The sequence below is a fragment of the Zootoca vivipara genome, chromosome 6, assembly GCF_963506605.1.
Source record: "Zootoca vivipara chromosome 6, rZooViv1.1, whole genome shotgun sequence".
Classification (NCBI taxonomy): domain Eukaryota; kingdom Metazoa; phylum Chordata; class Lepidosauria; order Squamata; family Lacertidae; genus Zootoca; species Zootoca vivipara.
In genome coordinates this window covers 71962969-71975382 of record NC_083281.1, presented here as the reverse complement: position 1 = coordinate 71975382, position 12414 = coordinate 71962969, and the positions used below count along the sequence as shown (strand labels likewise).

Below are 12414 nucleotides of genomic sequence, written 5' to 3'. Positions count from 1 at the left end.
TCCCTCTGTGACCCATCCCTTAATTTTTCTACAAAGCTATAACTTCACAGAATTGTAGAGTTGGATTGGACCCCAAGGGTCATCCCTGGAATGCAGGAATCACTGCTACAGAATCCCTGAGAGATGGCCATCCAAACTCTGCTTAAAAACCTGCAGCGAAGGAGGGTCCGGCACCTTCCGAGGGAGTCTGCTCTACTGCCTAACCAGAACGGCTCTTCAATTTAGCCACGGCTTTGGGTTTCCTGTACGTGTCCTCATCTGTGACGTCAACTTCCAGAGCTCAGTCAAGCTCACATCCTGCAGCATCTCCACCCTCTGGGCTTATCCCAGTCATGGCAGCGTGTCAGAGCTGGCACCCCCCCCCAAAAAAAATAAACCCACCCCAACCAGCCTTATACTGAGCAGCAAGGTGCTCTGGACCGAGGAGCAAGTTTTGATTCATCAGCCCCAGAAGCAGTGGTCTGCCCGTCAAGCAAAATATTTCCCCAGACCCAAATGGGCTTGGCAGAGAGGACAGGCCAGGTCCCAGGATCACCCTCCCCACCTCACTAAGCCAGTTGAGAGTCAGCTGCTTGACAGGACCAGGAAAGGTCAGATCTCCACATCCCCTGAGCCTGGCTGAGCTGCCCTCTCAAACGCCACCCTCTGACCACAACAACATGCTTCCCTATTTCCTTCCATTTCAATCTTTTGGTAACAGTGACCATTTTTATTTTATTTTTTTAACCTGCAGAGGGATTTGAGGGAATCCTGGTCCAAGAAGCTGTGGTCCTTCTTCACAGAGGCAATGTCGAGAGGGAAGAGGGATTCTGAGGATGAGAAGGAGGAGAGAAGAGTTTGGTCGAGAAGATGGACGGCTGCTTGAAGGTGCTGGAGGAGAAGCCAGTTGTCCACAGTGGTGTCAGTGGTGGAAGAAGGGACACCCGTATTTCTGCTGCCCTGCCAAATGCCCTCTCTGTTGTCACTTCTAGGCTCCATCCTAACTTGAATTCACCAGCCCGCTCTCACTTTCTGCAAGCAGCACTTTGCAATTTAGGAATCATACCACACTGGCTTAGAAACTGGCGTTCAGCACCCTGCAAATCTCAGCTTTCATTTACTACAAGGCAAGTTTCTAGTCCTTAATGCTGCCAAAGGACATAAGAGAGCAACTGGTACTGAAGACTAGGGGCTCCATGAACTCCAAAATTTAAACTGGTGTTTTGTACGTGTGTATGTGTGATTTAAACGAATCCTTTGTTTGCAAACCGCATATTTGCCATTAAGAGGTGTGCAGCTTTTGTTTAATTGAGAAATAAATGCATGCAGAGCAAGAGCGAAGGAAATAGTAGCCACTGGGAGGTCTGGGGAGTGACATGGTGCCTCTCAGACCCCATGAAGCTCTACTTGGTCCTGTTTTTCTCCAGCCAAGCGGTCTTCCCTCAGATTCCCCCCCTGGCTTTCAAGTTCCCCCATGGCAGGGGCTTGGACTAGATGACCCTTGATGTACCTTCCAACTCTAAAATTCTATTTTTCTGTTATTCCTACATGAAGGGCTAGTATTGTGGGTAGTTCCTTGTTTTCAAAACAAAGCTTGTTCTCATCAGGAGAATGCACACATCCCAAAAGAAGCCTTCAAGCACCTAAGGACCTCCCCAATTCTAAAAAACCAAACAAAAACAGGCCCATATGCACCCCACCCTCACAAACAGGCAGCCTGAAAAACTATCAGCCAGTCTTGTCTTGCGCGGACGTGCTGGGAGGGGAGGTATCCGACCCGCACAATGGCTGGCTGCGCTTTGCTGCTGGGGGCTTCCTCCGATTGTCCTGGCCCCGTAACTCTCCTGTCCTCCAGCTAAGGCAGAGCTCAGGCTTTTGTCTGGCTCTCCCATGCCATGTGCGGACAGGAAACAAAAGGAAGCCCGGAGACCCTGCACTGTGTATGGTTTGCTTTGTAAAGTATATGGCATGCAGGAAGAATCCAAGTGGCTGTGGAAGAGCTCTTCCTGTCAGAAAGTTCTTCCTGAGGTTTAGTTGGAATCTCCTTCCTTGTCACTGTAAACCATTGGTTCTGCTCCTGCTCCCTGGAGCAGCAGAAAACAAGCTTGCACCATCTCCCGTGGGACAGCCCTTCAGATATTTCAAGATGGCTCTCATATTACCTCTCTGTTTTCCCTTCTATGATTCTTGCTGTCAATCAGAAGGCTCGTGCATATTTACTTTTCCTCCACGCTGTCTAGGCACAGGTCTGGAGGTTCCAGGTCTGTGTCTGGGCATTTTTTATTTTTATTTTTTGTCCCAGCACTTTCCCCGAGAAAACCTGCGTTTTGCTGCTGAATTGGAGTAAATGGCAACCGGGTTTTCCACAGACTGCCGTTTGCTCTGTTTCAGCTGTAAAAATGTGGGTTTTCCCAGGGAAAGCGCCAGGACAACAACAAAAACCACTTGGACACTAGAAACACAGCACAAAAGGAAGCATGCATGAGCCCAGAATCCCCAAGTGCTTGAAAACTTGCAGTGAAAAGATGGCCAAGATCCCCTATCTTTGACAGAATCACCTTCCTCAATGCCAGCCAGGAAGTGAGCAAGAGGATGTCTTGTCAGGGAGGGGGCAGGAGTCCAACTCAGATGGCCATCAGGAACCTCTGAGAGGAGGACTGCTAGGTTCTGTCTCTGTGGGCACCAAACATCCACTGCAGGAGAAAAACAGAAGCCCAGCTGGCCCTTTGGGTGGATGTGGAAGACATGGACAAACCCCTCAAAACTCCCATCTGGGTTTAAAGTGGGGACACTAGGGTGGTTCCCAGAGAAGAAGAGGGAAAGAACCCCTCTGAGATGAAGTGGCTGCATGCTCCACAGGGTGGCGGGCAGCAAAACAAACACAGCCGGAATGGGAGGTTTCCTACATTTCTTCCCCCAAACTTCATGTAAAAGAGTTTCTCATGGCAGACATTGCCTGACGCTTCCTTTGGCTCAGTCAGTCTCAGATGGAGACCAATGTGGTGGCTGCAGCAGCTTTGGAAGAGGTTTCCGATGGGAAGAGCTGCCCCGACAGTGGAACACACTCCCCTTGGATAGTGGAGGACTGTCCTTCGCTTGAAGTTTTCATACAGAGGATGGGTGGCCATCTGTCTGGGATTCTTTAGCTGCGATTCCTACACTGAAGCAGGTTAGGCTGGTCCTCCCCAATTATACTATTCTGTGATTCTATAATATCTTACTGGCAGCCATCTGAGGAGGGACCTCACCTGGAAATCTAGGGAGGGTGGATCTTAAATAAGCACAGCAAGAGAGGTGGACCAGCCAACCAGACAGTCACAGTGGTGGTGGTTGAATATTCATGGGTGGACCAGTCTGGGTGTCTGGCTGGGCCTCCCCTTCCCCACTTCATCCCAAAGGAATTGCATGCAAGTCCTGATTCTCTTACCTTCGTAGAGCTGGGCATACTGAGGAAAGCCAGCCGCTCGCAGCCAGTCACAGGCCTTGGCAGCCTCAGCCTCTGTAAGAGAGCAAACGGACAGATCTGAGGAGGAGCTGCGGACAGATGTCTCCAGTAAAAACAAGGAACCAAACATTTGAAACGCTATGGTACCACTTTAAACCATCGCGGCTTCCCCCTAAAATACCCTGAGAACTGTAGTTTGTTCAAGGTGCTGAGAGTTACCAGGAGACCCCCATTCCCTTCACAGAGCTGCGATTCCCAGAGTTCCCTCGGAAGAAAAATCAATCGTTGAACCTCTGTGGGAAACACAGCTCTGTGAGGGGAATAGGGTAGCTTGCAATTCTAGGTTGCATCAATGGAAGTCTAGTGTCTCGATTGAGGGAAGTCATAGCAGTCTTGGTCAGACTCCACCTGGAGTTCTGTGCCCAGTTCTGGGCACCACAGTTTAACATAGCCGCCAAGTCTCCCATTTCCCCCAGGAAATCCCCGTTTTTCCAGCTGTTCCTAGCCGTAAAAACAGATTTTTTTTTTGTTTTCCCCCGGTTTATTCTGGTGCGACGGCCATTTTGGAACTGGGCGGAGCATGCTCAGAAGCGACTTTTGATGCTGCTTTGCTCAGTTCCAAAATGGCGGCAGCGCTACTTCCGGTCTGCTATTTCCGCCCGGTCCCTTATTTCTCTGACAGCAACTTGGCAGGTATGCAGTTTAAGGAGGATACTGACAAGCTGGGAGGTGTGCAAAGAAGGGCAACTAAGATGAGCAAGGCTTTGGATACCAAGGATTTGGATAAGGAACAATTGAGGAAGTTGGGAATGTTTGGCCTGGATAAAAGGATGAAGAGAGGACATATGATAGCCATCTTCAAATATCTAAAGGGCTGTCACCTGGAAGATGGAACCAATTGCTCCAAGTTACAAGGAAGGAGAATCCAACCAAACATCAGAAAGAACTTCCTGACAGTAAGAGCTGTTCGACAGTGGAAAGGATGGACTCTCCTTCCTTAGAGGTTTTTAAGCAGAAGTTGGATGACCCTCTGTGATGGATGCTTTAGCTGAGATTCCTGTATAGCAGGAGGTTGCCTTAGATGATCCTTGGGATCCATTTCAACTCTAGCATTCTATGATTCTAGGAGTCTGTTCCTCCCACCCCAGGAAGATATATGTACAAACTGAGTACTAGCTGGAGAAGAGAGCTGGCCACCCCCATTTTTTCCCACTGTTCGGACATCAGTTCCTCTTTTCACTTGCAAAACAAGGACTTGACCCAGTGAATTCCACCACACAGATATCATCCCTTTGCAAAGGACTAGTCTGCCACCCCTCCATACATAGCACACACTTTCACCAAAGGAAGAAACAGCAAGAGATCTGTTATCCACAAAGAGCATTGGGAAGAAGTCAGCAAGGAAGCCACAAAAGGGCTTCTGTCATTCCTTTCAGAGCATCCTGGAGGTTCATGATCACCCCTGAAGGTGAACGGATCCCCAGGATACAACAGCTGAAGCTTTGTAGGCCTGATCAACTCGCTGCATGGCCTCTTGGGATCCATGCAGACACTGACCCAGGCGAGAGCTCTCTTGCTGGCTTCTGGAAAGAGGCAAGGCTGGGATCTCTGCAAGGCGAGCCAGGCAGCCATTCCAGAGCAGCAAGGAAAACAGGGTGTGTTGCTTAGACGTGCCCTGGGATCCTGATGAACTCTGCTTCACATCAGCAATGGAAATGTGAACTTCCTTCCTGCTGTTCCACAAAGCAATGGATGAGGGACGGGGAAGGGGGCAGGAAAGGAGGAAGAAATCTGCCTTTCCCTCTGGCCGGTCGGAACAGGGTTTGTTTTCGTACCATAGCTGCACACGCAAATAAAATAATAAGTAAAAAAATCAAAGCATTCTAATGCAGGGTGGGGCAAGTGAAAAATGCTTCTCTGGACATCAGCATCAAGAAGTGGTCCAAGCCAAGAAACAGCAAGAGATCTGTTATCTCCGAAGGAACCGTCCAGGATTCGGACCCTTTCCCCCATCACAAAGCACACTGTTCAAGGAATTGTAAAATTTGTTGCATTGGAAGGGACACCCCCCCCGCAAAGGACCATCTAGTCCAACCCACTGCAAGGCAGTACTGAGATTCCAGCAAATGTTATTGATCCTGTACAATATTAGAACAAAACAAATTGAATGGATGTATGGGAATTCCGATGTAAACAGGTTCCAAAATGCCATTTAATTGTCCTTCTGAGTTACCTCTAGTCTTGCTGCAACTACAAAAAACAAAAAAAACCACTCAAAGCAGTTTACAAAAATAGATGAAACAATCAAATTATCAATTAGGAGAGTTGCCAACAATAATTTCAGACTTTTGAAATAACAGCAGACTAAAAACAGATTAAAACTCACACAAGCTATCTAAACATCTGGGTAGGCTTGCCTAAACAAAACAAAACAAAAATTTAGCAGGTGCCGAAAAGAGTACAGAGAAGGCGCCTGCCTGGCATCAATGGGCAGGGAGTTCCAAAGTTTAGGTGCCGCTACACTAAAATATCGAGGAATTGCAAGTTTGGAACGGGGATCATGTGGCAGCTGCAACAGCACCAATTCTGCTGATCAAAGCGGCTGAGTGGTTGTACGGGGAATCTTGCAGGTAAACTGATCCTAAGTTGTTCAGGGTTTTAGCAGGAACACCTTGAACTTGGCCCAGAAGCCAATCAGCAACCGGTGTAGATCCCTGAGCACAGGTGGTTTGTGCTGCCAAGGCTTCCCTCCTGTCACCAATTGTGCTGCAGCATCCTCTACTAACCGCAGCTCATGAATCAAGTGCAGGGGGAGCCTCACATAGACAAGCCGTCATCAAGGGAGCAATTCTCTGCATTTAGTTCCCCTCTGCATGTTGGGTTGTGGTCTCCATGCTTGTTGTATTGCTGTTTGCATTTGATCACATTGTCACAGCTACTTCAATATGTTGCTAGTACAGTAAGTCTTCCGTTCCTGGTTGTTGTTTATATTTGGTTGCTTATATTGCTAAGCAAAGATTGCAATGTTGTTGCAAAACTGTCCCGAATTGATACTGCATCTGCCTGAAAGCTGTTTTGCAACCCCCCACCCCGAGGGTCATCTGGTCCAACCCCTTGCAATGCAGGGATCGTAGCTCAAGAATTCCATGAACACAATTGTGAGAAAGTAGGATATGCATCAAATTATTTTCCCAGAGAGGGAGGTTGGTAATTCTAGTAAAACTTGCTTACTAGGTCTTAACTTCTAGCCTCAATGTAATCCAAAAAGCCTCCCCTGACACACCACTGATCCCAAAATCAAGGCAGTGGGGGAAAGACGGCAAAAAGGGGACACCCCCAAAACTAGGCACACATATGTTTCCCAGGCAAAAGGCTAGGAAGGATCAATGGGGGGGGGGGGGTTTAAGCAGAGGTTGGATGGCCATCTGTCATGGATGCTTCAGTTGCGATTTCTGCATTGCAGGGGGTTGGACCAAAGGGGGTCATTTATTGCGTATATATATATTTAAACTTATTAGTTTCCATTGTCAAATGCTCTGGACTGAGGTTGTACTGAAGTAAAACAGAGTAGCTTGATAGGCACCTAACCAATGCCTGGGTATGCAGGAATGTTTTCAAATTTGTGATTCCTGCACTGCAGGGGCGGTTAAACTATATGACCCTCAGGGGTCCCTTGCAACTCTACAGTTCTAACTTTCCCTCCCTCCTCCTCTCTATTATTTTACAAATTGAACAGGACTGCCTATTTTTACTATTTAAAGCAAATAAAGACACAAGAACAATGCCGGCATATGCCATGGTCAAGGTGGGCATTTAGAAAAACTTGACAAAGCAAGGAGGCATGGAGACACAACTCAGATGTTACTGCTCAACCACACAACATGCCATGGCTTGGGGACAGCCCCTGTGTGCTTGCCTCCCCACTCATCTGTCCCCCACCCCCCTCTACAATTCTAGGACCCTACAACGGAAGTTTCCCCATCTGGCTTTGCCACAGCAAACAACCTGAGACCTATTAATGAAACATAAAAAGAGCCCTGCAGGATCAGGCCCATCTAGTCCAGCATCCTGTTCTCAGTTAGCCTGTGGGGAAACCCGCAGGCGGGTATTCGAGTTCAAGAGCCACTCTGCCCTCTTGCAGTTTCCAGCAACCGGGATTCAGAACCATCGTTGCCTCCAACTGTGGATAGCAGAGCACAGCCATCTGTGCCCAGCAGATGGGCATGTTCAACAAATAAAAGGCCTTGAGGAGGACGGAAGAGGCCACACTCAGAAGGATGTCTCTCCGCAAGGCTTGGGAACAGTCCGGACCATCCCATCCTGCACACATGACTGCAGCATTTATCCATCGGCAGTGCTGTCCTGCCCTGGGGCCTCAGCACCAGCAAACCAAGGACTCTGCCTGGAACTTCCACCCACACAGGAAGAGTGAACAGCATGCGCCAAATATGATCTCACAGAATCGCAATGCAAGGCAGCAACAGCGTTGTGGGTGTTGCGGAGAGCATAGAAAAAGAAGACACCCTCCCTCCCTCCCTCCCTCCCTCTCTCTCTGGGGTCAGTCTGCAGGTGGAAGGCAGCTGCCTGGGTCCCAAACAAGGGATGCTGGCTTCTAAGCAAGCCCTCCAGCAATTCCTCTCGGATCACAGAACCCCACCCCACGGGACCAGGCTTAGGCTGCTTGAGCAGCTGGATGAACCCCGACTGTCGGTTTTGGAATTATTAGCTCCTACGACTGGGTCCAGGTTGGAGTCGCAAAACCATAGAATTGAACTGTTGGAAGCCCATCCAGCCCAATCCCCCTGCAATGCAGGAATGACAACCAATCCCTGGGAAGTGGCCACCCAGCTTCTGTTTGAAAGCCTCCAATGAATCGCAGGATCAGAGAGGGGGAAGGTACGCCCAAGGGTCATCGAGTCAAGCGCCTTGAAATGAAGAAGCCACAACGATGTTTATAGAAGTTTAGCTTTCAGGCCTTCCTTCCACGATCTGTAAAAGAACCAGCACTTTGCATTGTGCCCAGAAGCAGAACAGCCATCACCCCATAGCATCACAGAATCGCAGGACCATAGAAAGGTCCAACCCACAGCATTGCAGGAAGCACTGGTGAAGAATCCATCCAACTCCTGCTTGAGAACCGCCAAGGAAAGAGAGTCCACCAGCTCCCGAGGAAGTTCCACTCCACTTTCAAACAACCCTTACTGTTAGAAAGTTCCTCCTGATGTTTAGTCAGAATCTCCTTTCCTGTCATTTGGAGCGTTTGCCAGGTGAGGAATGCACAACCTGGTGCCCCAGGGCTGTTGACCCAACAGAATAGACTTTAACTGGTCAAACCAATAAGTTCCTTTCTGGTTAACTACTGGGGAAGAAATGGAGGTAGTGAGAGATTTTACTTTCTTGGGTTCCATGATCACTGCAGATGGTGACAGCAGTCACGAAATTAAAAGACGCCTGCTTCTTGGGAGAAAAGCAATGACAAACCTAGACAGCATCTTAAATAGCAGAGACATCACCTTGCCTACAAAGGTCCATATAGTTAAAGCTATGGTTTTCCCAGTAGTGATGTATGGAAGTGAGAGCTGGACCATAAAGAAGGCTGATCGCCGAAGAATTGATGCTTTTGAATTATGGTGGTGGAGGAGACTCTTGAGAGTCCCATGGACTGCAAGAAGATCAAACCTATCCATTCTTAAGGAAATCAGCCCTGAGTGCTCACTGGAAGAACAGATCCTGAAGCTGAGGCTCCAATACTTTGGCCACCTCATGAGAAGAGAAGACTCCCTGGAAAAGACCCTGATGCTGGGAAAGATTGAGGGCACAAGGAGAAGAGGACGACAGAGGATGAGATGGTTGGACAGTGTTCTTGAAGCTACCAACATGAGTCTGACCAAACTGCGGAAGGCAGTGGAAGACAGGAGTGCCTGGCGTGCTCTGCTCCATGGGGTCACGAAGAGTCGGACATGATTAAACGACTAAACAACAACTCTTCGATTCCTGCATTGCTGGTGGTTGGACTAGATGAGCCCTTGGGGACCCTTCCAACTCTACAATTCAATTATTCTAAACTGGCCAAGATGGAGAAGCAAGCAGACTCTCTGCAACCTACAAGCATCCACTGCAGCCAAACATCCAGATCCACTCCTGGTATGGAAAACATCATGCAAGCAGCACGTGGGTCCTGTGGTTTGGACTGGTGGTTTACCCAGACTGTCTCAATCCTGCCTGTGTTTACTGACAACAAGTCCCTGCTATCCTGTTTCCACATTAATTTGCATCTTTAAAAAAGTATGAAAAAAATAACTTGTGTATTTCATCTCCATGCAGGCATTTCTAAATGTGCTTCATTTTAGAACATTACACATTTTGGTATGTTTTTTTGAGCTGAGACCTGTCACCACCCACTTTGGAGAAGTGCAATATCTGTAGGGTAATTCTCTTCTGATCCATGTATTCGTCGGGTGTGTGCAAACGGAGTCGATTTTCTTTCAAAAAGAAAAAAAATCTCAGACCAAACCGGATTCCTCTCATAGAAGTGTAGTGTTGGGAGGGATCCCCAAAGGTGATCTAGTGCAAGCCCCTGCAATGCAGGAATCAAGGCGAAAGAATCCCTGACAGGTGCGTCTCCTTCCTTCCAAGATGCTCCCTCAGAATAGCCTGGGTTTCACCTGTCAACGCAGAATTTGTCCTGGTCCTCAATGTTTTCAAGGCCAAGATTCTTCCTCGCTTTGGCACCTGAAAGGCACCTATTTCTTTGCAGAGGGACGGAGTGGGTGTTTCAGCTCCTTGGGGTCCCATCCTCCTCCCCACTTTTTGCATTCAACCTAGCTCTCCACAGGAAAAGCCTCCCTCCCACTCGCTCCTGGGTGGACCTTCCTGTTGCTCAGGGCTCCTGTGGCGCCAGAAGATGAGGCTGCAATGTTTCCCGTGAAACGGGAGGGTGGTTGTCTCCCTGGAGGAATTCCGGTCACCCAGAATTTGAGGAAAGCTCAGGATCCTGAAACAACTCTCCTCTGCAAATATGTAAGAGCAGGGGGATTCAGAAGAGAGGGACGGGATGTGTATGGAAGGCGTTGCAAGGACCCAAAAGAGCAGATTTAGAGCCCAGCCTCGTGTGTGTTTACTCAGGTGCAAGCCCTGCTTCATCCAAGGAAGGGTAGGGAGAGCTGGTAACAGCGAGCACAGCAAAGAGGGAGAGCTGCAAGAGACTCTCGGTGGTCTTAGGCACTTGGTTGACAATGGAGCAGACTGTCTTGCAGGGGGTTGGACTGGATGACCTCTGGGTTACCTTCCAATGCTGCCATTCTATGATTCTAGGACAACCTGGGAGTTCCCCTCTGTGAGCTAACAGTCCCCATGGGTGGAAATTTGCTTGGCATCTCCAGCGGAGACTGAGAGGTGATAAGAGCCACCTTCAAATATCTGAAGGGCTTTCACATGGAAGATGGGAGGAAGCTTGTTTTCCAATGATCCTGAGAAGAGGACCCAAACCAATGGATTCAAATTTCAAGAAAGGAGATAACCCATGAAACATTAGGAAGAACTTTCTGAAGGTAAGAGCTGCTCGACAGTGGAACAGAATTCCTCAGAGGTTGGATGGCCATCTGTCAGGGATTCTTTAGCTGTGATTCCCACACTGCAGGGGGATGGACTAGATGACTCTTGGGGGACCCCCTCCAACTCTACAATTCTGTGATACTATGACATAAAATGCCCTTACCAGATTAAGAAGGTGTGGAAATGATGTCTGTAGGAGGACGGACAACAACAACAACAACAACAACAACAACAGAGAAGCAGCTAGTGCCAAACCCTCTCTGTCCTTAAGACTGTTAAGCAGCTGCAATGCCAGGAGATAAGCACCCGTGACCTCCTCTCCCCCCACACAGTGACAAGCAGGCATGTCAGAAATGGTTTCCAAAGCATGTCATGGGGTCCCGAAAAGAGACGTCCTTTGTACACAGACGTATCTTTGCCAGGAATGTAGGGAAGATTTCAAAACAGGATGCAGAGAGCAATTGGCCTCAGGCAGCATTGCTGAACTGACAGTCAGGGGCTGTCTGGATGGAAGGAGACTGTCCAACGAGCTGCCTAGGGTTTCTCTGTGGCCCTCCAAGTCACCAAGTAGCTTTAGCAGGTCTCTGATTGCTGTTTGTTCCGATTGAGCTTTAAAGAGCAGGATGGTGGTTGGTTTTTGCAGGGGAGGGATGCTCCAGAGGGGGAAGGAAAGGGATGCTTGGAAATGGAGCGCAGACTGTTCGTGGAAAGATCTGAGGAAAGGCAAGTGTGGATAAGCCCTGAAACTGAGGAGCAATACGCAACCTGGCATGGCAATTTGCCAGCCGAGAATTCCTCACTTTCCCCTGCAAAGCATGATTCAGGCCAGCTTTTCCCTAAAGAGGGGTCTGGGGAAGAAACAAAGGCTTGTAGCTTCTGCAGAAAGGCCAAACTCCCCTTAACTGATAGCTTATTCCTCAACTGCAATCTCTCCCCTCAGAGGTTTTAATCCTTATTTATCTTCCATTGAGGTGGACCTCTTTCTGCTACGCTGTATAGGAGGCTAAGGTTGCCAGATTTTTCAGAAATGTTATCCCTACAGGCAGTGTGTGTCTCTGAGCAGGTCCAAAGTTCTTTGAACACAGCAAGAAGCAGCCAAATGCCACGAAGTGCCTGCAGAACGCCTGACCTCCTGAAAGGAACCCATCCCCTCCTTTGACTGGGCTGCCTCCACCTTCCTGGCCTCTTCCCGAAAGTGGGGGCTCTGTTGGTGGTCCTACAAATATTTCCACTGGCTAGAAAGGAAATCACGTTGAGCTGCAACCTGACCTCGCTTCACCTGATGAGATTTAGCTAACTTAATCCATTGATTAAAATTTACAGAAGGGTAAAAAAGCAAAATTCCCAGAGCAGGAAGCTTGTTTTGCTTCCATTGTTTTTGAAGAGGGGTGAAAAGAGAGAGATTGTGCCTTTAAAAAAAACAACAGTGCAGTTTC

At 48.6% G+C, this 12414-nt stretch overlaps 1 protein-coding gene across 4 annotated transcripts in view; it reads right to left on the bottom strand.

Annotated features, from left to right (window-relative positions):
* STARD8 (StAR related lipid transfer domain containing 8) overlaps positions 1 to 12414 on the bottom strand; it is a 71225-nt gene that overhangs the window by 17802 nt on the left and 41009 nt on the right. For all 4 annotated transcript variants that reach the window (XM_060276113.1, XM_060276112.1, XM_060276114.1 and 1 more), the window contains 2 exons: positions 3407 to 3478; positions 728 to 809 (listed from right to left, as the gene is read on the bottom strand). In XM_060276113.1, the coding sequence (XP_060132096.1) occupies positions 728 to 809; positions 3407 to 3478 (154 nt within the window). The remainder of the gene's footprint in view (positions 1 to 727; positions 810 to 3406; positions 3479 to 12414) is intronic.